The sequence below is a fragment of the Heterodontus francisci genome, chromosome 19, assembly GCF_036365525.1.
Source record: "Heterodontus francisci isolate sHetFra1 chromosome 19, sHetFra1.hap1, whole genome shotgun sequence".
Taxonomy (NCBI): Eukaryota; Metazoa; Chordata; class Chondrichthyes; order Heterodontiformes; family Heterodontidae; genus Heterodontus; species Heterodontus francisci.
The window spans coordinates 35,303,413-35,329,783 of NC_090389.1; the positions used below are offsets into that span (position 1 = coordinate 35,303,413).

General features: G+C 43.8%; 1 protein-coding gene across 3 annotated transcripts in view; it reads left to right on the top strand.

The window, feature by feature from the left end:
- The window catches only part of LOC137380015 (contactin-4-like), a 1,659,092-nt gene that overhangs the window by 645,781 nt on the left and 986,940 nt on the right, over positions 1 to 26,371 (top strand). For all 3 annotated transcript variants that reach the window (XM_068051491.1, XM_068051492.1, XM_068051493.1), the window contains exon 5: positions 6,820 to 6,915. In XM_068051491.1, coding sequence (XP_067907592.1) covers positions 6,820 to 6,915 — 96 coding nt within the window. The remainder of the gene's footprint in view (positions 1 to 6,819; positions 6,916 to 26,371) is intronic.

The following is a 26,371-nucleotide window of genomic DNA, read 5'->3' on the forward strand; positions in this document are numbered from 1 at the left end:
CCCTCTTCGTGGCAACTGTCTGAGGTTGAACCAGACTATTCACAACTGTGTGTTGTATTTGTCCCCGAAATGTGCTTTTGACCACATATCCAATCCATTGCCAACACCCCCTGTTTCCAACTCCATAAGATCTCCCGACTCCACCCTCCCTCAGCTCATCTGCTGCTGAAATCCTCAACCATAACTTTATTACCTCTAGACTTGTCTATTCCAACACACACCTGGCTGAGCTCCTATCTTCCACACACTCTATAAACTTTAGCTCATCCAAAATTCTGCCACTGTGTTCTGAATCGCACCAAATTCCATTCACCCATCATCCCTGTGCTGGTTGAGCTACATTTGCTCTCTTCTAAGTGACATCTCAATTTTAAAATTCTCATCCTTGTTTTCAAATCCCTCCATCGCCTCAACCCCTCCCTACCTCTGTAACCTTGTCAAACCCTACAGCCCTCTGAGATATCTGCACTCCTCTATTTCTGGCCTCCTAAGCATCCTAATTTTAATCACTCCACCATTGGCTGCCGTGCCTTCAGCTGTCAAAGCCATAAACTCTGGAATTCCCTCCCTAAACCTCTCCACCTCTTTACCTCTCTGTTGTCCTTTAAGAGGCTCCTTAAAATCTCCCTCTTCGACCAAGCTTTTGGTCATCTGCCCTGATATCTGCTTATGTGGCTCGGTGTCAAATTTTGTTTGATAACACTCCTGTGAAGCCCCCTGGAATGCTCTATTACGTTAAAGGTGCCATATAAATGCAAGTTATTGTTGACTTGTATGACCAACCTCACTCACAGGATAACAATAATATTCATCGTAAGCCACTGGAAATCTTTCTGCTTTTTATTGTTAGTCTTTCTGGTTATCAATTCTGATTTGCAGACTCCTTTAATTTGATCTTTTTATTTGACCTAATACAAACCGAAAAGGCTGCCCTCTTCTGAATCTCAATGTTAACTCATTGGGCTGGATTTTTCCAGATCGGCGGTGAGCTTCAAAAGCAGTGGGGCACATGCGCAGGATTTGCCCCACGGAGGCGCCATGACATTCAGCACAGCGGCTCATTTACATGGAGGGGGCGGAACGCCTGCCCCCAATGATGTAGAGGGAGAGGGTGCTCTGTCCCTGGCAATGGCATCTGGCGCCATCGTGCAGGCGTCGGCGCCATTTTTAAAGGGCTTCAAGCCCTTCAGGTCCATTTTAATTTTTAAAGGTATAGCCCTGTAATACATAAAATTAAAACTTTATTAGCAGTTTCAACCCCCTCTCCCACCCACCCCCATGACTAATCAATCTATAAATTGCCCTCTTCCCCAAAAAAAGTAAACTTTCAATCCGGAACTTTCTCCCCCGAACTTTATTATCTTTGATCTTCAACCCCTTCCCACCATCCCCTCAACCAGTAGCATGAGTTTTCCCTGCTCTCCCCACCTTCACCCCCCCCCCCCCCCCCCCACCGCCCTGAAAACGTCACTCCTCCATCCTCCCCACCAGTATTCTGTCTCGGATCTCTGAATGGAGATCCGAAGGCGCGGGAGTTCCGGCAACCAGCAGGAATATTGGAGTGGGATGACCGTCGCGATACTTATGCTTTAATTAACATTTACTTAAATTAAGTTTCCATCACTGAGTGCTAGGGGGGCTGCCACGAGGCCTCACCACCGCCAATAATATGGGGCGGGGCCATCCCGGCATCGAGGCCCGTGTCAGGCCTCTCCTGGAGGTATTTTCCGGGCCCCCCAACATCAGGGGGCTGGTAAAATCCCATTGTTTTGTGGCACAAAAAGACCCCCACATCAAGACAGGACAAGATGCTTTGGAAGTATCTGACATGTTCCATTATAACTTCCAGTACATGTGCTAGAGAAATATTGTATGATATGTTACAGACTGTAGCTGTGATACAGATGGCATGGATAAAATAAGAAAAACAACTGAGAAAATTTCAAAAATGTTGCTATTTTAATTACATTTACATTTTGAGATAAATTAAAATATCTGAACTGCAAGTCAATGGAAAATCCTAGCTGTGAATAATTTAAAAATTGTTTTAAATTCGGAATGTAAACAGCTTCCAGCATATCTGGCGAATCGCTGCAGCTTTTGATGGGCTATGTTGAAAGATTGGAAAATCTTTTCTTTGGTTGTGCTATTGGCGTTCTCCAGTGAGCTTTAGAGGATCAGCATATGTCTACATAGCATAATAACATTTTCTATCTATATTAATGAGTATAGATATTATTACCACTTTGAAAAGTTGCAACACCATTTTCTAGAATTTTATTGAATTGAACTGTTTGTGTGCAGTCAGGCTATAGATTAATATTCATCTCGTAATATCATCTGTGACTGTGGCCAAAGCCATGTGCACTTCAGTGCAGTCATCAAAATGTCACTGTCCAACTTGATATCAGTTTTATTCTGTTGAACTCTGCAGTAATGATTTAATATGATTAATGTATTTCTAAATCTTGAGAGATCCTTGTGGTGAATTATTTAGTAGAAGTCAACAGCAATTTGCATATTGTAGAAAATTGTTCCAAGAAGTGAAAAAAGACAAAAACGTCCACCGAACCAACAAAGCAGATACATGGAGGGGAGACCACAAACTTGGGTAAAGGTGGTGGGTTTTATAGAGGGTTTGAGAGGTTGAGTCATTTAGGGAACTCCAGAGAATGGGGCTTAGACGACTAAAGGCATGGCTGCCACTTGCATGGAAGTAGTGATGAATGAGAGCTCAAAGTTGGTGAAATGGAGAGCTTTAGGATGGGGGACTTGTAGGACTGGATGAAATTACAAAAATAGAGAGGGGTGAAGCATGATGGGATTTAAGCACAAGGCTGGGAATTTTAAATTGGAGGTCCTGGAGGACTGGGAGCCAATACAGGTTAACAATCACGGGTGATGGGTGAACAGACCTTAGTGTGAGATAGGATATGGGCAGCAAAAGTTTGGAAGAGCTTATATTGGCTAAGGGTGGAACATAAGAGGTCAGCCAGATGGGCAATGGAACAGTTAAGTCAGGAGGTGACAAAGTTATCGGCAAGAATTTCAACAGCAGCTGGGCTTATGCAGGGGCAGAGATTTAGTATCTCTGTTAAAGACAATATTAAGCAAACTTTGTTATTGAGAGGAAGCTTAACTCAGGGTACAATAAGATGCTGAGGTTGTGGACAATCTGGTTGCACCTTAGAAAATACATACATAATAATTTATTAAGCTTGTCGTACAAATTCTTAAATATTTTCCAATATTATAATTATGATCAAAGCATTATTTTATTTAGAATTTCTTTCATTTAGATTAAGTTATTAGAATAATGTTGTCATGCTAGGCCCCCACCTGCCAAGAATGAGACACATCAATTTTGTCACCAACATTGATTTTAAACTGTTACTCGAGTGAAGAAAGGACTTGTTAAACAGATCAGCCGTGCCTGTAAAAAAAATTTACATACTAACAGGCATTGAAGGTGAGGAAGCACATTCCAGGGCCTGCTAAGGAGGAAACAATCCACAAGGGCCAGGACTGGTTAGACCAGCTGGTCACATGACTACCTGGCTGTTCCAGGGTTTTCTTTTGAACTGGCCACAGAGAGTTTGAGGAGAGTGTCTGTTTGCTCCTGGACTGAGAAGATCTTTCCTGTATGCTCCCATCTCTTTCTCACAAGCCTCTGAATTCATTAAAGACACATGAACCCCAAGAGAGAAAAGTCTCCTTCAGTGAACAAGGTTTAAGAAGAATACTAGGCCCCAACGAAAAGCAAGATATGCCTACAATCAGGGACTCTACAGTGAGCTCGAAGAACTGTAACAACAATTCTTCAGATATTGCCTCAAACTTTTCCACTTTATTTTTCTTCTGCTCTTTTCTGAGTCTATTTGCATGTGTGTATCACGTATGCATGCTCGCGTGGACGCGTCGTGTATCCATAGGCGCCAACCAAATTAGAGTTTAAGTTTAATAAATTTCAACTTTTCTTCTTTAAACCTATGTCATGCAGGCCCCCCACCTGCCAAGAATGAGGCACATTAATTTCGCCAGATTGACATTAAATTTCAAATTGTTGCTGGGAAGAAGGGAAGGTCTATGACAAGGGGTTTCCAGCCCCCTGGATATTTTGCATATTAACAGACAGTAATTGGAACAAAGGAGCTATCCCCTGCTCCAATACAATCCACAAGGGCCAGGACTGGTTAGACCAGCTGGTCACATGACTACCTGGCTGTTGGAAGGTTTTCTTTTGAACTGGCCACAGAGAGTTGGAAGGCAGAAAGCAGAATGCTCCTGGACTGAAGAAGACCTCCTGTCTCCTGTCTGCTCCCATCTCTTTCTCACGGAACTCCAAATCCACTAAAGACACATGAAGACTAACCGAGAAAAGTCTCGCTTCAGTGAACAAGGTTTAAGAAAAATACTGGGCCCCAACAAAAATAAGATCCACCTACAATCAAGGAATCTACAGTGAGCTCAAAGAACCATAACAAAAAAACTCTTCAGATATTGCCTCAAACTTTTCCACTTTATTTTATTCTGCTCTTTTCCTTCTGTATCTGCATGTGTGTATCGCGTGTGCATGCTAGCGTGGGCATTTCGTGTATCCGTCGGCGTTAACCAAATTAGTGTTTAAGTTTAATAAAATTGCACTTTTCTTCTTTAAACCTGAGAAAGCCTAAAGTGCTGGTTTCTTTGCCTTAAAATTGGACAGCGGTGAATGAGGATTCACCAAGAGGAAGCTAAAATACGGTGTTTAAATTAAACCCTGTTACAGGAAGACCAGGTGAAGGCTAAACGGGTACCCTAGACCTCTTGCTCACCTGGTCATAACAATTTTGAAAAAATGTCTCTAATTATCACTTATTTTTCAAAAGAAATCATTTATTTAAATTAAGCAAACGATTACATGCAGGTTAACTTGAAGAAAATTGGGAAATTTGAGTAGTGGGGGATGAATCAATAGTCTTTCATTTGAGTAGCTTTATTACCATAATATTAGTAATTGTCTCCAGATCATAAGGCACTATATAAATGAAAGTTCCATGTATCTATCTACTTATCCATTACCTGTCCACCTGTCCCTCTATCGTGGTAGGCATAGTCGGTAGCATTCTTCAGGACTTGCCACCAATCTGGTTTAATAAGTTTACTGCCTTTTTACTCATACTCAAGTGCCCAGTGATTTCTTGGAATTAGCTGTTGTACTACCTCATTTGCGTAAAGTAAATGATAAAACTGTGGTTGTGCAGATTCACACATGAAACATGATTGCCTAGGGCAGATAAGGGAAGTTGATTGATGCTATAAAACTGTAATTTGACTGGGATTGATATCTTCAGGAGTGTAGGGGAATGAAAATATTTCAAGATAATGGGCTGAATTTTACCGGCCCCTTGACACCATGGGTCACGGCGCTGGGGCCGGTATAATTTTGCGGGGAAAGGCCCGCCTCGACCCGCGACGTCAAGAAGGGCCTGCCACATATTACCGGCGGCGGGGGGATCTCAGTGCGGCCCCCCACACCACATGGCAGCGGGCCCTTCATCTGCATATTTAAATGAACATAAATGAGGTGCTAATAAACTTACTTGCAGGCGGCGGATGTCCCACACCAACTTTACGGACTCCGTTCGGCCTTCACGTGCCTTCGGAGCTCCGCATGGACTTCCGAGGTGAGAACCTGGTGGGGAGGGGGGAGGAATAAAATTTTCAGGGCGGGAGAGGTGGAGGAGCAGGGAAAACATTTATTATTGGCCTTGGGGATAGTGGGAAGGGGTTGAGGGTCAAAGGGAACAAATGTTAAGGGGGAAAGTTCATGATATAAAATGTTATCATGGTGGTAGAGGACAATTAATGTATGATTTACCCATTGTGGAGTGGGATACGTGATTGACACCTGACATAACATTTTATTTTTAATTCCTGGAGATCAGGACCTTTAAATTTTACAGTGTAACTGAAGGGCTTGAGGCCCTTTGTCGGAAGGCCATCGAGTTGAAAGCAAGCCATTGAGGAATGCGGCGTGCGATTAAAATTCAGCCCAATATCACATACAGGTATGGCTCAGTGAAGGAGTTGAGTATCCTGATGGTGATACATGAAATAAATTAAGGGAAGAGCTAGGATCAGTAAAACTCATCCTTTGCATGACCTAAGAATCAAGGGACGTTACCCTCGAAGATCTGCTGAAGAGGTCAGTCTGTGTGCACAAACCTGAATAATGAGTGTTTTTGTTATTCAACTTCCCTGTGGGACAACAGAACCAAACCAGACCTTAATTTTGCCCCACAAATACCTGCAGAAGACAGCAATGAAATGTGGGAATTCTGGATGTTATTCAGGTCCCTGACCAAATAACACTAAGGACAGTTGTGGCAGTCCCAGCATCAGCTAACTCCAGACATCACAGGGTGTAACTACAATCCTTCCTGGTTCTGTATTTCTTCGTGCCACAACATTTGTGGACTGGTCTTTTGGGATCCCTGATTTAACTTTGTGAGTGTTCATGCATTTTTAAAAGGCTGAACACATAACATAGTGTGCATATAACTTTTGTATCCACAATTTATGCACTGATGCATTATTTAGTACAGAATGCTGTATCTCCCTTGGTGTTGGTGAGCCAGAGGATAAGCTAAAGTGTGACAGGTAGCACACTGGAAGTGTGCACTATAATGCAAGCCTTTTAATATATCACAGAAATATGTGTGTCCTTCAACTGTTCTTTAAATCCGTTTAGTATGCATTTTAATGAAAGTAGCAATATTTAGTTTCACAGTGGCATGATTTTACATATGGTATTCTCTTTCATTCTTTCTTGTGCAGATCTTGAAAACTTCAAAGGAAAATCAAGAAATAATGTGTCTGTTCGAGAGGGACAAGGAGTTGTGTTGCTTTGTGGCCCTCCACCACATTCTACAGGTATTTATTATGTTTCACCTGCTGACAGATTGCTTTGAGGAGTTGAACATAATGGGCCTGGCAGTCCAATATTGTTTGGTAGAAAAATAGTGTAGTTCTGGGATTTGGGTTGTAAGTCTGGTACGTTGGAGTTATACCCATTCTAAAATATATGCTAAATTCTGGTACAAGATATGCACGCATGCAAATGACGGGATAATGAGCAGGGATAGGCACCAACTTGTTGCACTGCGAACATTGACAAAATTATTGACTTAAACATGGGCATGGGAGCAATTAATCTGTTTGTAAAGTGTACAGCCAATCTAATGCCATCAAAACACAGTCCACTTTAAAATACATTTCTTCCTATAAATAAAGTAGCTAAGCATACAAGCATCAATGTACAGCAGTACAACGGTATTATCTAGTTTGCAAGCAGAATAGCATGCAATGCCAATGCAAATTACTTTTGTTGACAGAATAGAGCTAGCTACATCATGTCATGGGGTTGTAGATGGACCTTATTGGATTCACACTATGTCAGGAGTTCAAATCCATCCAGTAAACCATGAAACTCAAGGAGAGGATTGTTATTGTGGTTATTGAGGTGAGGCAGTAGAAAAATCAGCAATAGGAAGACAGACAATTTCTCACACTGCTATTGTCACAAGACAATTTAACCAGTGATGGTCAATGTTTGTGCAACTTCTCCACTTGCTTGTAATTTATGTCTGAAGACAGGGCAGCCAACAAAAGGGCAGTGATCTCCAAATCAGGAGAATTTTATACGATGGAGCAGATAGTACTTCAGAAGAGTCATGTAAAACAGAAAGGCAGAGTGGGACAGGAAGGGACAGAGAGATTAACAGTAGGTAGCCAAGACTAGTTTATTTATCTGGACAGGCTGTTAAACTAGGTCCTGGATTCTGAAATACAGAAACAACAGCATTCTGCATGGACAAAATGTAATTTACTCACCAAAGCTAGTGACAAAATTAGATAAACACAATTACAAATAAAAAGTGCCCTTCAGTTCCTCCAATAAAGCAATTCTCTTAAATTCACTTTAGTATATATCACAGTTTATCACTGTTGATTCTGATTCAATCCTGACAAGGTTGTTATTAACAAAAAGCTTTTTCTGAAAAAAGTTGAACAGTTGTTACTGCATGTATTATTCAATTACAAAAAGTTAAGTCAGTATCTGTAAGATTGTACTGCAGACTAACCAACTGATGTCCAAGCCAAATCTCTTACCTGTTGTCAAAGGTGTACTTTTAACATAATGTAATTATAATGTACAACTTTCAAATGACATTGGCCACTCAGGTTATCTGCCCTCAATCTGGACAGTAAATGATACATATTGCAGTTACTGATCTTTGTCATACTTGTAAAACATGTCCCTTAATCCAATTTACAGTAAAAAAAAAAAATCAGTTAATGATTGTTTCTAAGATGGCCATTGAAACATAATAAAATTTTACTATGTCTTCCCCGACAGTTTTTAAAACTGCAAATGCAGCATAGATTTTGTTAAGGAATCGTAGACAGTTCATCATTGGTTAAGGTTATTAAAGTTATCTGTTACATTGCATTTATTATTGTGTATGGGTCAGCAGCATCTGTTTTTGCCAATATCACTCAGCCCCATTACACCGTACTCTTGTATTCATGAGGAACTTACCGTGCTGACTTCTGGAGATTCCTTGGATTTTCGTGCTTGCTTTCACCTCAATACAAGTTCTGAAACAATGCAATTCCAAATGGATAGCAGCAGACATTTATATAGAAGTAGAAATCCAGCAACTTTCAACAAGTTACTGAGCTTGTGTTCCAAGTGAAAGTAATGCATTCCAGAGTGTAGAAATCGAGACATTCTCTAAGTGACTTTTTCCATTTTAAAATGAGTTTATGTAACACAAGCCTTTAAACTTGTGTTTTAAAATAACCTACCTGCGAGGTTATTTTAAAACACAAGTTTAGAGGCTTGGAGCAGGGATGTTCATTCTTTTCACCTGGGGGGCGACCTGACAATTTTTGCCTTACATAGGGTGCCGGTGACACAATATCTGCAAGATAAATGCATTAAAAATTTAGCTTACTATTCATCAAAATAACACATGTGCATTTTTGCAAAGAAGCCTTAAATGAGAAGGCTAATTTATTGACTTTCTTTCTCTTCACTATGCTGGAGAATGATTTAGTGAGATACCTAGAATTTCTTTGCTTGCACAAGAAGTCAATGTCTGCCTGCACACATGCTGCAGCGATGCAGAGTATTCCGGATAGATGACCATCTGTCATGAGGGATCTTGATCGTTCTCTCTCCCTCCTTTCTCTCTGGTTGTCTGTCTCTCACCCCCACCCTCACTGTGCTCCCCCCCAACCCGTGTTCCCCCCTCTGTGTTTTCCCATGTCGCTGTAGTGTTTGCTCCCCTCTCTGTGTTGTCCCCCTTCTCTGTGTCATTCCCCGTCTCTGTCCCCTCCTTTTTTTCTGTCCGCCCATCTCTCTTTGTCTGTCTGCCCATCTCTCTCTCTCTGCCTTCCCCTCTTTCTCTCTGTCCCTCTTTCTCTCTCTCTCTCTGTCCCCTTCTCTGTCTCCATTCCCTTCTCTCTCATGCTCTATCCCCTCTCTCTCTGCCCTCTCTCTCTGCCACTCTCTTTCTCTCTGCCCCCCTCCCCCTCCAACCGTTGCTGAGAGCGGCAAAAGCAGTTTCCAAACTTCACACAGATTTGGGGTTTTTGTGCAGGTCCCGATTTTTTTTCAAAAGCCTGCCGGCAAACCTCAAATCTGTCCAAGTTTCGGAAGCTGCCGTTCCTGTTCTCAACACTTGTCAGCTGTGAATATGGAAAAGAATGTTCATTATCATTTGACAAAGATCTGAGCATAGAAATTCCAATTCAGCTGTGAAACAAACACTTGCATTTTCTTTTTGTAAGCCAGTCTGGTCAGAAAGAAGCAGCCAATGGGAAATTTCTCAACCTTGAAATTACCAGTCATGGACCTCAACATTTTTTACCAAGGACACTGGTGTTCGTGTACGGACACGTTGCTGACCCCTGATAATGTGGGCAAAGTCGCCATCCCAGAAATTCAGCTTTTACTCCAGAATTGCACAGGATTTAAGTTAAGCATAAGGAACTGTATGACTTGTTAACTAAGGAAGTGGTTGAGTTCAGAAGCTTTGAATGTGATGGCACTCAGCTCTACCTCAGCACCACTGCTCTCGACTCCTCCATTGTTGCCAAAAAAAAATCAGACTGCTTATCACACGTCCAGTACTGGATGAAAAGAAATGTCTTCCAATTAAATATTGGGAAGACTAAAGCCAATGCTTTTGGTCCCCACTCCAAACGGTGTTTCCTAGATTCCGACTCCATCCCTCTCCCTAGCAACAGTCTGAAATTAAGCCAGTCCGTTCGCAACCTTGGTGTCACATTTGATCCTGAGATAAGCTTCCGTCCTCATATTCATGGCATCACTAAGACTGCCCATTTCCACCTCCATGACATCGCCTGGCTTTCTCCCCGCCTCAGGTCATCTGCTGCTGAAACCCTCATTCATGCCTTTGTTACTTTGATTTGACTTTTCCAACACACTCCTGGCTGGTCTCCCACATTCTACTCTCTGTAAACTTGAGGTCATCCAAAACTCTGCTGCCCGTACCAAGTCTGTTCCCTTATCAGCCCTGTACTCGCTGATCTATATTGGCTCCCAGTCAAGCAACAACTTGATTCTAAAATTCTCATCCTTGTTTTCAAATCCCTCCATGGCCTCACCCCTCCCTATCTCTGTAATCTCTTCCAGCCCAAAAACCCTCCAAGATATCTGCACACCTCTAATTCTGGCCTCTTGTGTTGTGCATCTCTGATTGAAATCACTCCACCATTGGTAGACTTGCCTTCAGTTGCCTAGGCTCCAAGCTCTGGTGTACTCTCCCCATACCACTCTGACTTTCCACCTCACTTTTCTCATTTGAGACACTCCTTAAAACATACCTCTTTGGCCAAGCTTTTGGACATTTGACCTAATATCTCCTTTTTGGGCTCAGTGTCATATCTTGTTTTATAATGCTCATATGAAGCGCCTTGAGATGTTTTATTATGTTAAAGACGCTATTTAAATATAAATTGTTGTTGTTGTCTACAATCTTGGTCCACATTATCAGCTTTGAATGGAGTGGTTAGAGAAAAAAAAAATCTCATCCATGCTGCTAAGATGGACTTCTGTAACCTGCTTTTTAATAGTTTCAGTTAGAGAACTGTTTTGGTTCTGATACACCTATAATAGACCCCTTACTATGGGGTTTATTACAGGTATTCCCATATATGTCCTTACAAACAAGATAGAACATAAGAAACAAGAAGAGAAATGACAAAGACCTCCAAGGTAAGAGTACACCAAAGTAGAAGATGACCAACTAGGAGTTCTCCTTTCTAGCCAGGCCTCTTCAGTGCCTACTCCTGTAGATGTCAGGACACAGGAACATCTTGATTATGATTGTCCTCGTGAAGTAGCCTATTGAGGAGCCTTTCTAAATCACGCCACTCCCTCAATGATGTTTCAGAAGAAGTCTGCTTAAGGAGGCAGCAGCACAGTAAGGATACATAGAAGGAACTGTGTGTTCCATTTTTTTTATTTGTTCATGGGATGTGGGCGTCGCTGGCTAGGCCCATCCCTAATTGCCCTTAAGAAGGTGATGGTGAGCTGCCTTCTTGAACCGCTGAAGTCCTTGGGGTGCAGGTACACCCACAGTGCTGTCAGGAAAGGAGTTCCAGGATTTTGACCCAGCAACAGTGATGGAACGGCAATACAGTTCCAAGTCAGGATGGTGTGCGGCTTGGAGGGGAACATGCAGGTGGTGGTGTTCCCATGCATCTGCTGCCCTTGTCCTTCTAGCTGGTAGAAGGCGTGGGTTTGGAAGGTGCTGTCGAAGGAGCCTTGGTGAGTTGCTGCAGTGCATCTTGTCGATGGTACACACTGCTGCCACTGTGCATCAGTGGTGAAGGGAGTAAATGTTGAAGGTGGTGGATGGGGTGCCATCAAGCGGGCTGCTTTGTCCTGAATGGCGTCGAGCTTCTTGAGTGTTGTTGGAACTGCATCCATCCAGGCAGATGGAGAGTATTCCATCACACTCCTGACTTGTGCCTTGTGGACAGACATGGTGGAGAGTCAGGAGGTGAGGTACCCGCTGCAGAATTCCCAGCCTCTGACCTATTCTTGTAGCCACAGTATTTATATAGCTATTCCAGTTCAGTTTCTGGTCAATGGTGGCCCGCAGAATGTTGACAGTGGGGGGGATTCCATTGAGCATTAAGGGGAGATGTTTAGATACTCTCTTGTTTGAGATGGTCATTGCTTGGCATTTGTGTGGCGCAGATGTTATTTGCTGCTTATCAGCCCGAGCCTGGATGTTGTCCAGTTCTTGCTGCATTTGGACACGGGCTGCTTCATTATCTGAGGAATCGCAAATAGTGCGAAACATTGTGCAATCAATAAACATCCCCACTTCTGACATAATAATGGAGGGAAGGTCATTGATGAAGCAGCTGAAGATGGTTGGGCCGAGGATGCTATCCTGAGGAAGTCCTGCACCGATGTCCTGGGATTGAGATGATTGACCTCCAACAACTACAACCACCTTTCTTTGTGCTAGGTATGACTCCAACCAGTGGAGAGTTTTCCCCTTGATTCCCATTGACTCCAGTTTTGCTAGGGCTCTTTGATGCCCGACTGGGTCAAATGCTGCCATGGTGCAAGGCAGTCACTCTCACCTCATCTCTGGAGGTCAGCTCTTTTGTCCATGTTTGGACAAAAGCTGTAATGAGGTCAGGAGCTGCGTGGCCCTGACGGAACCCAAAATGAGCATTACTATCTGATCTCTAAACAGACCCAAAGGCAGAAAGAACAGGCTTACTTCACAATGCTGATCTTAATATCCCACTGTGGTTTTATTGTACACATATACATTTATGGTGTGTTTCTTGTACTACCATGTCTACTTCTGGTGCCTGTGGCTGCTCTTAAAGCTATTTGAGGCTGTGGTAATATTTTTGAGGATGCTAGTCATGCTTTGCTGCGCTTTGGTATCATGAGCCTCTACTGGTTGAGGTGACCTTCATCTCAGGGCTTCTGAGACCTGAAAAGACTCCTCAATAGGCTGCTTCACTACTGCAGGTCATAGACAATCTGGTGTTGTATTATGGCATCTACATGAGTAGGCAACTAAGAGGCCTGGCTAGAAAGGTCATATCAGGTGTCTTCAAGAGAGGGAATGGCATTGCAAAATTTGGCTTTACTGGGTCCTGGAGAAAAAGTCAGCCTAACAGTATCAGTTAGAACCTAAAGCCCCTGAGAGATGCCAACCTAAAGCACTTACAGGTCACCTTCCATCATTTTCTCTCTGACTTGAGGGTCAGCAGTCAAAACATCCTTTGGATGTGCTAACTGATCTTTGAAGCCTTTTTATCAGGAGAGTGGGATATGAATGCTCCTGGTAATACCACCTATTCCAGGTAGCACAGCTTTGTGCCAATTCCTTCTCAGACACTGGCACTGAGATTAGCATTGGACTTAACTTTGAGCCCTACCACTTGACTCAGGTCCTCTGAGGTTGTACTCAGTCGCCCCATGTGAGTGTAATAGATACTCATGCAGCACCTTTTTAGAGCTATATCCCAGAACTGTGAGTTCACAGGCTCTGGAGCCAAGACCTGACTTCTGCAGGGCATCTGGTCCCCGGTGTCAGATTCATGTCTGACTCTTCTGACACTGTGATGGTAATGAATGAAGGAGTACTTGTAAAGACACTGCAACGAATGGTCAGGAAAGGCAGTTAGGTGCCTTATTTTGGCTGCTTTAGTGGGGTTGTTAAACATCTTTCTTCATTGCAAAGGAATCACTCACAAAGTGTGGACCTCATTCTTAATGGGTCTCTAGCCTCTGACAAACCATCTCTCCTACTCAGCTCTCCAATAGGAGGGCATGCTGGTCCAATTTTCAGATGTTTGCCATGCATTTCTTTGATCTGGCTGCCTTTCTTGTCATCTAAGTTGCCTGCTTCCTCCAGCACTGCTGTATCCTGCTGGCACACTATGTCTAAGTCTTCAGATATTTTCAAGCCACGTTCTTCCACCTCACCAGCTGTTTTCTTTCCCCATCACCTTCCCCAATTCCTCCAACTTCATCCACCATTCTCCCTCACCTTTCCTCCACTCCACCTCCACTGTTCCCAGGTATTTTTCAGTACACTCCCTTCTGTCCATTCATGACTCATTTGAGGAATAACCCCCAGAAATTCACTACTTTCCATCTCAACCCCAAGTATCTGAGACACTGCAGGCTGTTATTGCACAGCTGCACCCATCCAGGCAATTGGAGAGTATTCCATCATACTCTTGACTTGTGCCTTGTTGATGGTGGACAGGCATTGGAGAGACAGGAGGAGTTACTCGCTGCAGAATTCCTAGCCACTGACCTGCTCTTGTAGCCACTGTATTAATGTGGCTAGTCCAGTTCGGTTCCTGATCAATGGTCACCCCCAGAATGTTGATGGTGGGGAATTCAGCAATTGTAATACCACGGAATAGCAAGATGGTTAGATTCTCTCTTGTTTGAGATGGTCATTGCCTGGCATTTGTTTGGTGTGAACGTTACTTGCCACTTGTCAGCGCAAGCCTGGATGTTGTCCAAGTCTTGCTGTATCTGGACACAGGCTGATTCAGTATCTGAGGAATCACAAATGGTGCTGAACATTGTGCAATCATCAGCAAATGTCCCCACTTCTGACCTTATGATCGAGGGAAGATCATTGATGAAGCAGCTGAAAATGGTTGGGCCTAGGACACTACCCTGAGGAACTCCTGCACTGATGATTGACCTCCCACAACCACAACCATCTTCCTTTGTGCTCGGTATGATTCTAACCAGAGGAGAGTTTTCTCCCTGATTCCCATTGACTCCAGTTTTGCTAGGGCTCCTCGATGCCATATTTCTCGTGAAAAGAACACCCATCTTGTTTAATCTTTCCTGATAGGTATAACCTCTCTGTTCTGGTATCTTTTTAGGAAATATTTTGAGCCTTCTCCAGTGCCTCTTTACCCTTTTTGTAATCCGGAAACCAGAATTGTGCACAGTTCACATTAGTCCAAAGGTGGCCGAGCCTAGATTTATACAAGTTTAGTATAACTTCTCTGCTTTTCAATTCTATCCTTCTAGAAATGGATTCCAGTGCTTTGTTTGCTTTCTTTATGGCCTTATTAACTCGTGTTGCTACTTTTAGTGATCTGTATATCTAGATGAGCCATCGCCTTCATATGGAGCACCTTGTATTTTGATAATACATTTCAGGTAGTAAAAGATCCCAAGGTCACAGGAGCGTTACAAACAAAATTAGATATCAAGCTGCATAAGGAGTTATTAGGGCACATAGGACAGTCATAAAAACCCATCTGGTTCACTGATGCCCTTTAGGCAAGGAAATCTGCCTTCCTTACCTGGTCTGGCCTACGTATGACTCCAAACCCAAGGCAATGTGGTTTACTCATAGCTGTCCTCTGAAATGGCCTAGCAAGCTACTCAGTTGTATCAACCCACTACAGAAAAGCTGAAAAAGAATGAAAACAAATGGACCACTTGGCATCAATCCAGGCACCAGAAACAGCAAAGGCATATCCTGCCCAGTCAACCCTGCAAAGTCCTCCTCGTGAACATCTGGGGAATTTTGCCAAAATTGGGAGAGCGATCCCACAGACAAGTAAAGCAACAGCCTGACTTAATCATACTCACTGAATCATACCTTGCAGCTAATGTCCCAGACTCCTCCATCACCATCCCTTGGTGTATCCTGTCCCAGCGACAGGACAGATCCATCAGAGGTGGTGGCACAGTAGTATACAGTCAGGAGAGAGTGACCGTGGAAGTCCTCGACATTGACTCCAGACCCCATGAAGTCTCATGCCATCAAGTCAAACATGGGCAAGAAAACCTCCTGCTGATTAGTACCTACTGCTCTCCCTCAGCTGATGAATCAGTTGAACACCACTTGGAAGAAGCACACAGGGAAGCAAGGGGACAGAACATATACTGCATGGAGGACTTTAATGAACATCACCAAGACTGCCTCTCTAGCACTACTACTGACCAAGCTGGCTGAGTCCTGAAGGACACATCTGCCGGACTGGGCTTGTAGAAGATGGTGAAGGAAGAGGAACAAAGCTACTTGACCTTGTCCTCACCAATCTACCTGTCAGAGATGCATCTCTCCATGACACTCATGGTAGAAGTGACCATCCCACAGTTCTTGTTGAGACAAAGCCCCCATCTTCACACTGAGAATACTCTCCAGCGTGTTGTGTGGTACTACCACCATGCTAAATGAGATAAACTCAGAACAGATCTAGCAGCTCAAAACTGTGCATGCATGAGGCACTGTGGGCCATCAGCAGCACCAGAATTGTATTCACAAGCTGTAATCTCATGGTCCGGCATATCCCTCACTCTACCATTACCATTAAGCCAATAGACCAACCCTGGTTCAATGAGAGCATGCCAGCAGCCACAACAGACATACCAAAAAATGAGTTGCCAACCTGGTGAAGTTCCAAACAGGATTGCATGCATGACAAACAATAGAAGCAACATGTGATAGACAGAGCAAAGCAATCCCACAACCGACGAATCAGATCAAAGCTCTGCAATCCTGCCACATCCTGTCAATAATAGTGGGAGACAGTTGAACAACTAACTGGAAGAGGAGGCTCCACCAACATCCCCATCCTCAATGATGGGGGAAGCTCAGCACGTTAGTGCAAAAACCAAGGCTGAAACATTTGCAAACATTTTCAGCCAGAAGTGCCGAGTGGATGATCCATCTGGGCCTTGACAACATCCCAGCTGCAGCACTGAAGACGCATGCTCTGGAACTAGCCACACCTCTAACCAAGCTGTTCAAGTACAGCTAAAGCACTGGCATCTACATGACAATGTGGAAAATTGCCCAGGTATGACCTGCCCACAAAAAACAGGACAAATCCAATCCAGCCAATTCCTGCCCTATCAGTCTATTATCATTCATCAGCAAAGTGATGAAAGGTGTCATTGACAGTGCTCTTAAGCAGAACTTAGTCAGACATAACCTGCTCACCGATGCTCATTTTGGGTTCCTCCAGAGCTCATTAAAACCTTGATCTAAATATGGAAGAAAGAGCTGAATTCCAGAGGTGAGATGAGAGTGACTGCCCTTGACATCAAGGCAACATTTGATTAATTGCAGCATCAAGAAGACCTAGCAAAATTGAAGTCAATGGGAATCGGGGAAGGTTGAAGTCGTAGCTAGCACAAATGAAGATGGTTGTGGTTGTTGGAGGGCAATCATCTCAACTTCAGGACATTGCTGTAGGAGTTTCTCAGGGTAGCGTCTTAGACCCAACCATTTTCAGCTACTTCATTAATGACCTTCCATCCATCAGAAGGTCAGAAGTGGTGATGTTTGCTGATGATTGCACAGTGTTCAGTACCATTCACAACTCCTTAGATACTGAAGCAGTCCGTACCCGCATGCAGCAAGACCTGAACAACATTCAGGATTAGGCTGATAAGTGGAAAGTAGCAATCATGCACACAAGTGCCAGGCAATCACCATCTGTAGCAAAAGAGAATCTAACCATCTCCCCTTTACATTCATGACCATTGCTGAATCTCCACCATCAATATCCTGAGGGTTGCCATTCAGCAGAAGCTTAACTGAACCAGGAATGTAAATGCTGTGGCTACAAGAGCAGGTCAGAAGCTGGGAATTCTGTGGTGAGTAACTCACCTCTTGACTCCCCAAAGCCTGTCCACCAGGCACAATTCACGAATGATGAGTGTAATGGAATACTCTTCACTTGCCTGGGTGAATGCAGTTCCATCTTTACTCAAGTAGCTTGACACCTTCCAAACCCGTGACCTCTACCACCTAGAAGGACAAGGGCAGCAGACGCATGGGAACACCACCACCTGCAAGTTCCCCTCCAAGTCACACAACAACCTGACTTGGAAATATTTTGCTGTTCCTTCACTGTTACTGGGTCGAAAACGTGGAACTCGCTCCCCAACAGCATTTTGGGTGTACATACACAACATAGACTGCAGCGGTTCAAAAAGGATGGGTCAAGCCAGGGTCAAGGATGTCACTGCACGGCTACAGGTCATTCTGATTGGGGAGGGCGAACAGCCAGAGGTTGTCGTCCATGACTTAGGCAGAAAGAGGAATGAGGTCCTGCAGGCAGAGTTTAGGAAGCTTGGAAAGAGATTAAAAAGCAAGACCTCAAAGGCAGTAATCTTCCGATTGCTCCTGGTGCCACGTGCTAGTGAGTACAGAAATGGAAAGATACAGCTAATGATAATGTGGCTGAAGAAATCGTGTAGGAGGGAGGGCTTTAGATTCCTGAGACATTGGGACTGCTTCTGGGGGCATGGGACCTGTACAAGCCGGACGGTTTGCAGCTCAACAGGGCCGGGACCAATATTCTCACAGGAGGTTTTACTCGTGATGTTGGTGAGGGTTTAAACTAGGTTGGCAGGGGAATAGAAACATGAAAGTAGATTCAGAAGTGACAGAAGTAAAGTTGGATATGGAAGGCAGAAAATTAGCAAGTGTGTTTAGAAGACAGAGGAAACAAAGGCTAGAAAATAGACAACAAGGGAGTTTGGCAGTGCTAAATGGTATACACTTACATGTACAAAGTCGAGGGAATAAGGCAAATGAGCTGAGAACAAGATTGACATATGGGACTATGATATTATAGCTATTACTGAGGTTTGGCAGTGCTAAATGGTATATACTTCAGTGCAGAAAGTCTAGGGAATAAGGCTAATGAGCTGAGACCATGGATTGACATGTGGGAGTTTGAGATTATAGCTATTACTGAGTTATCGCTGAAAGAAGGGCAGGTCTGGAAGCTCAACATTCCTGGTTACAGGGTTTGCAGACAAAATAGAGAGGGGGATAAAAAAGTGGGGTGGGGGGGGGGTCGCAATATTGATTGAAGAAACAATTATCGCTGTGAGGAGGGATGATATGATAGAAGGATCATCAAACGAGGCCAGATGTGTTGAACTGAAGAACAGAAAGGAGAAATCACATAATGGGGGATATTATAGACTCCAAACAGAGTGGGAGATAGAAGAGCAAATATGCAGGCAAATCTCTGAGAAGTACAAAGATAATAAGGCAGTAATAGTGGGAGATTTCAACTATCGTAATAGTAACTGGTGTAGCTTTAGTGAGAAAGACACAGAGAGAACAAAATTCTTACATTGCATTCAGGAGAACCTTATTAGCCAGTACATAGCAAGCCCAACAAGAGAGGGCCTCAGTTTTAGAGAATGAAGATGGGCAGGTGGAAGGGATATTAGCTGGGGAGCACTTTGATGGAAGTGATCATAATTCAGTTAGATTTAGCATAGTTATGGAAAAGGACAAAGATAGACGAGGAATAAAAGTTCTCAACTGGGGGCAATACTAATTTTACTAAGCTGAGATGTGATTTAGATAAAGTGGACCGGAAACAGTTAGCTGAAGGTAAATCAATGCCAGATCAAAGAACAAAGAACAGTACAGCACAGGAACAGGCCATTCGGCCCTCCAAGCCTGCGCCGATCTTGATGCCTGCCTAAACTAAAACCTTCTGCACTTCCGGGGACCGTATCCCTCTATTCCCATCCTATTCATGTATTTGTCAAGATGCCTCTTAAACGTCGCTATCGTACCTGCTTCCACCATCTCCCCCGGCAGCAGGTTCCAGGCACTCACCACCCTCTGTGTAAAGAACTTGCCTCGCACATCCCCTCTAAACTTTGCCCTTCGCACCTTAAACCTATGTCCCTTAGTAACTGACTCTTCCACCCTGGGAAAAAGCTTCTGACAATCCACTCTGTCCATGCCACTCATAACTTCGTAAACCTCTATCATGTCGTCCCTCCACCTCCGTCGTTCCAGTGAAAACAATCCGAGTTTATCCAACCTCTCCTCATAGCTAATGCCCTCCAGACCAGGCAACATCCTGGTAAACCTCTTCTGTACCCTTTCCAAAGCCTCCACGTCCTTCTGGTAGTGTGGCGACCAGAATTGCACGCAATATTCTAAGTGTGGCCTAACTAAAGTTCTGTACAGCTACAGCATGACTTGCCAATTTTTATACTCTATGCCCTGACAGATGAAGGCAAGCATGCCGTATGCCTTCTTGACTACCTTATCCACCTGTGTTGCCACTTTCAGTGACCTGTGGACCTGTACGCCCAGATCTCTCTGCCTGTCAATACTCCTAAAGGTTCTGCCATTTACTGTATACTTCCTACCTGCATTAGACCTTCCAAAATGCATTACCTCACATTTGTCCGGATTAAACTCCATTTGCCATTTCTCCATCCAAGTCTCCAACCAATCAATATCCTGCTGTATTCTCTGACAATCCTCAACACTATCCGTAACTCCACCAACCTTTGTGTCGTCCGCAAACTTACTAATCAGACCAGCTACATTTTCCTCCAAATCATTTATATATACTTCAAAAAGCAAAGGTCCCAGCACTGATCCCTGCGGAACACCACTAGTCACATCCCTCCATTCAGAAAAGCACCCTTCCACTGCTTCCCTCTGTCTTCTATGACAGAGCCAGTTCTGTATCCATCTTGCCAGCTCACCTCTGATCCCGTGTGACCTCACCTTTTGTACCAGTCTGCCATGAGGGACCTTTACTGAAGTCCATATAGATAACATCCACTGCCCTTCCTTCATCAATCATCTTTGTCACTTCCTCAAAAAATTCAATCAAATTAGCGAGACACGACCTTCCCTTCACAAAACCATGCTGCCTCTTGTTAATAAGTTCATTTGTTTCCAAATGGGAGTAAATCCTGTCCCGAAGAATCCTCTCTAATAATTTCCCTAGCACTGATGTAAGACTCACCGGCCTATAATTTCCTACATTATCCTTTCTACCCTTCTTAAACAAAGGAACAACATTGGCTATTCTCCAGTCCTCTGGGACCGCACCTGTAGCCAATGAAGATGCAAAGATTTCTGTCAAGGCCCCAGCAATTTCTTCCCTTGCCTCCCTCAGTTTTCTGGGGTAGATCCCATCAGGCCCTGGGGACTTATCTACTTTAATGCTTTGCAAGACACCCAACACCACCTCCTTTTTGATAATGAGATGACTGAGACTATCTACACTCCCTTCCCTAGGCTCATCATCCACCAAGTCCTTCTCTTTGGTGAATACTGATGCAAAGTACTCATTTAGTACCTCGCCCATTTCCTCTGGCTCCACACATAGATTCCCTTCTCTGTCTTTGAGTGGGCCAACCCTTTTCCTTGTTACCCTCTTGCTCTTTATATACGTATAAAAATCTTTGGGATTTTCCTTAATCCTGTTTGCCAATGACTTTTCATGACCCCTTTTAGCCCTCCTGACTCCTTGCTTAAGTTCCTTCCTACTGTCTTTATATTCCTCAAGGGATTCGTCTGTTCCTAGCCTTCCAGCCCTTACGAATGCTTCATTTTTCTTTTTGACTAGGCTCACAATATCCCGCGTTATCCAAGGTTCCCGAAACTTGCCAGACTTATCCTTCTTCCTCACAGGAACATGCTGGTCCTGGATTCTAATCAACTGACGTTTGAAAGACTCTTACATGGCAGATGTTGATTTACCCTCAAACAGCCGCCCTCAATCTAAATTCTTCAGTTCCGGCCTAATATTGTTATAATTAGCCTTCCCCCAATTTAGCACCTTCACCCGAGGACTACTCTTATCCTTATCCACAAGTACCTTAAAACTTATGGAATTATGGTCACTGTTCCCGAAATGCCCCCCTACTGAAACTTCGACCACCTGGCCGGGCTCATTCCCCAATACCAGGTCCAGTATGGTCCCATCCCTAGTTGGACTATCTACATATTGTTTCAAGAAGCCCTCCAGGTTGCTCCTTACAAATTCTGCCCCATCCAAACTCCTAGCACTAAGTGAGTCCCAGTCAGTATCGGGGAAGTTAATATCACCCACCACTACAACCCTGTTACCTTTAAATCTTTCCAAAATCTGTCACATATCTGCTCCTCTACCTCCCGCTGGCAGTTGGGAGGCCTGTAGAAAACCCCCAACATCATGACTGCACGCTTCCTATTCCTGAGCTCCACCCATATTGCCTCGCTGCATGACCCCTCCGAGGTGTCCTTCCGCAGAACAGCTGTGCTATTCTCCTTAACCAGTAATGCAACTCCCCCACCCCTTTTACATCCCCCTCTATCCCGCCTGAAGCTTCTAAATCCTGGAACATTTCGCTGCCAATCCTGTCCTTCCCTCAACCAAGTCTCCGTAATAGCAACAACATCATAGTTCCAAGTACTAATCCAAGCTCTAAATTCATCTGCCTTACCTGTTATACTTCTCGCATTGAAACAAATGCACTTCAGACCAGCAGTCCCGCTGTGCTCTGCAACATCTACCTGCCAGTTCTTCCTCTTAGTCTTACTGGCCTTATTTACTATTTCCCCCTCATTTATTTCACTTGCTGTCCAACTGCTCTGGTTCAATGGGAGGCATTCAAGGACGAGGTAGTGAGGGTTCAAAGCAAGTATGTTCCCTTAGAGAAAAAAGATGGGACTAACAAGTTCAGAGCCCCCTGGATGTCAAGGGGGAGAGGATCAAGAAAAAAAGGGAATCTTATGATCGATACTGAGGGCTCAATACTGCAGAAAACCTGGAGGAGTATAAAAAGTGTCGGGGTGAAATTAAAAATGAAATTAGGAAAGCAAAGTGATGGCACGAAAATATATTGGCAAGTAAAATCAAGGAAAACCCAAAGATTTTTCTAAAAATACATGAAGAGCAAAAGGATAACTAAAGAAAGAGTAAGGCTTAATCGGGATCATAAGAGTAACTGTGGAGTTGGGGGACTTTGGTATGGTTCTTAATGAATACTTTGCGTCTGTTTTCACAAAAGAGAGGGACAATCCCAACATTGCAGTCAGGGAGGAGGAGTGTGAGAAAGATTAAGGAGTTTAGCATCTTTGAAAGTGGATATATCCCCAGGCCCAGACGAAATGTATCCTCACCTGTCAAGGGAAGCAAGAGAAGAAATAGCAGAGGCACTGACCATCATTGTATAATCCTCTTTGGCTACAGGTGTGGTGCCAGAGGCCTGGAGCACAGATAACATTGTCTCATTGTTTCACAAGGGAGAAAGGGATAGACCGAGTAATTACAGGCTCGTCAGCCTAACCTCGGTGATAGGAAAATTATTGGAAAAAATTCTGAGGGACAGGATAAATCTTCATTCAGAAAGACACGTATTAATCAAAGACAGTCAGCCCAGATTTGTTCATGGAATGTCGTGCCGGACTAACATTGCATTTTTTGAGCAGGTAACAAACAGGGTAGATGAGGTTTTGCATTTGATGTAGTCTATGTGGATTTTAGCAAGGATTTTGATAAGGTCTTATATGGCAGACTGGTTATGAAAGTAAAAGCCCATGGGGTCCAAGACAAAGTGGCAAGTTGGATCCAAAATTGGCTCAGAAGCAGGAAGCAAAGGGTAATGGTTGATGGGTGCTTTTGTGACAGGAAGGCTGTTTCCAGTGGGGTTGTGCAGAGCTCAGTAGCAGTTCCCTTGCTTTTGTGGTAAATAAATGATTTGGACTTGAACGTAATGAGTATGATTCAGAAGTTTGAAGACAATACAAATATTGGCCATGTGATTGATAATGAAGAAAAATCTGTAGATGGCAGGAAAATATCACTGGACCAGTCAGGTGGGCAGAAGAGTGGCAAATGGATTTCAGTTCAGAGAAGTGTGAAGTAATGCATTTGGGGAAGGCAAGGGAATACACAATTAATAGTAGAATACTGAGAAGTGTGGAGGAAAGAGGGACCTTGGAGTGCATGTCCACAAATCCCTAAAGGTGGCTGAACAGGTAGATAATGTGGTCATGGGACACTTGCCTTTATTAACTGAGGCATAGAATATAAAAGCTGGGAGGTTGTGCTGGAATAGTATAAAATACTAGTTAGGCCACAGCTGGAGTGCTGCATGCAGTTCTGGTCACCACACAATTGGAAAGATGTCATTGTACTCGAGAGGGTACAGAGAAAGTTTATGAGGATGATGCCAGGACTGAAGAATTTTAGCTATGAGAAAAGACTGGATAGGCTAGGGTTGTTTTCTTTGATAAAGAGGAGGCTGAGGGAGGCCTAGTTGAAGTTTATAAAACAATGAGGGGTTGGGATAGAGTGGATAGGAAGGCCCTGTTGCCCTTGATTGAGGAGTCCATAACCAGGGGACATAGATTTAGAGGAAGAGGTAGGAGGTTTGGAGGTGATTCAAGGAGATATGGAAGTCACTGCCTGGAAGGGTAGGAGAGGCAGAAACCCTCATAACATTTAAAACGTACTTGGATATGCACTTGAAGTGCCGTAACCTAAAAGATTAAGGACCAAGAGCCGGAAAATGGGATTAGGCCGTATGTCTACTTGTCGGCTGTCACAGACACGATGGGCTGAACAGCCTCCTTCCATGCTGTAAATTTCTATGATTCTATGAATGCGGCTCCCCACCACCTTCTCAAGGGCAATTAGGGATGGACAACGAATGCTGGCCTTGCCAAAGACGGTCACATCACATGAACGAATTTTTAAAAAAAAGACCAAAAGCTTGGTCAAAGAAGTAGGTTTTAAGAAGCATCTTAAAGAGGAAAGAGAATAGAGAGGTGGAGAGATTTAGGTATGGAATTCCAGAGCTTAGGGCCTAGGCTGCCAATGGTGGAGTGATTAGAATCAGATTTCTTGAAGCCAGAATTGGGGGAGCACTGATATCTCAGAGGGTTACAGGGCTCGAGGACATTACAGAGTTAGGGATTGCAGATGCCATAAAGTGATTTGAAAGCAAGGATGAGAATTTTAAAATCGAGGCCTAGCTTAACCAGGAGCCAATGGAGGTCAGTGAGCACAGGGATGAACAGGATTTGGTGCATTTTAGGACATGAATACCAGAGTTTTGGATGACCTCATGTTTACGCAGGGTAGAACATGGGACACCGGCCAGCAGTGCATTGGAATAATCAAGTCTGGAGGTAACAAAGAGATATATGAGCTTTTCAGCAGCAGATGAGCTGAGGGAGGGGAAGAGTCGATTGATATTACAGAGGTGGAAACAATTGGTCTTCTTGATGGTGTTGATATATGGTCAGAAACTCATCTCGAGGTTAAATATGACATCAAGTTAGCAAACAGTCTGTTTCAGCTTCAAAGACAGTTGCCAGGTAGTGGGATGGAATTGATAGTTAGGGAATGGAGTTTGTGGTGAGGACCAAAGACAATGGGCTGGATTTTAAAGCCTTTCTGATGCCAGGAACGGTGGAGGGGGGGCAATGAAGATAGGAACGGAACAGGCCCGCCAAAAACCCAACGCCGGTTAAAATCCAGCCCAATATCTTTGTTCTTCCCTATATTTATTTGGAGAAAATTTCTGTTCATCCAGCACTGGAAGTTAGAGAAGGAGTCTGATAATTTAAAGACAATGGAGGGTTCGAGAGAGGTGGTGGTGAGGTAGAGTTGAGTGTCATCACTGTACACGTGGAAACTGATGTTATGTATTCAGATGATGTGATCAAGAGGCAGCATGTTGATGATAAGCAGGAGGGGCCCAAGGATAGATCCTTGGGGGACAACAGAGGTAATGCTGTGAGATCAAGAAGAGAAGCCATTGGAAGTGGTTCTTTAGCAAAGACTGGATAGATAAAGATAGAACCAGGAATGTGCAGTCCCAGGCAGCTGGACAATGGTGGAGGAGGATTGTCTGGTCAGCCATGTCAAAGGCTATAGACAGGTCAAGAAGGCCAAGGAAGTATCGCTTATCTTTGTCACAATGACATAGGATGTCATTTGTGACTTTGATCAAAATTGTCTTGGTACTGAGACAGGGGAAAAGTCCTGATTGGAGGGGTTCAAACATGGAGTTTCAGGAAAGATCACAGAATCGCTACAGTGCAGAAGGAGGCCATTTGGCTCATCGTGTCCACACCGGCTCTCTGAAAGAGCAATTCTCTCAGTTCCATTCCCCAGCCTTCTCCCCATAACCCTGCACATTCTTCCTTTTCATTGAACTATTCAATTTCCTTTTGAATGCTTCAAGTGAACCTGTCTTCATCACGTTCTCAGGCAGCGCATTCCAGACCTTAACCACTCGCTGTGTGAAAAGTTTTCCCTCATGTCACTTTTGCTTCTCTTACCAAATACTTTCAATCTATGCCCTCTCATTCTCAATCCTTTCACGAGTGGGAACAGTATCTCTCTATCTAATCTGACCAGACCCTTCATGATTTTGAATACCTCTATCAAATCACCTCTCAGCCTTCTCTTCTCCAAGGAAAATAGTCCTAACTTCTCCAATCTATCTTCATAACTATAGTTCCTCATCCTCGAACCAGTCTCG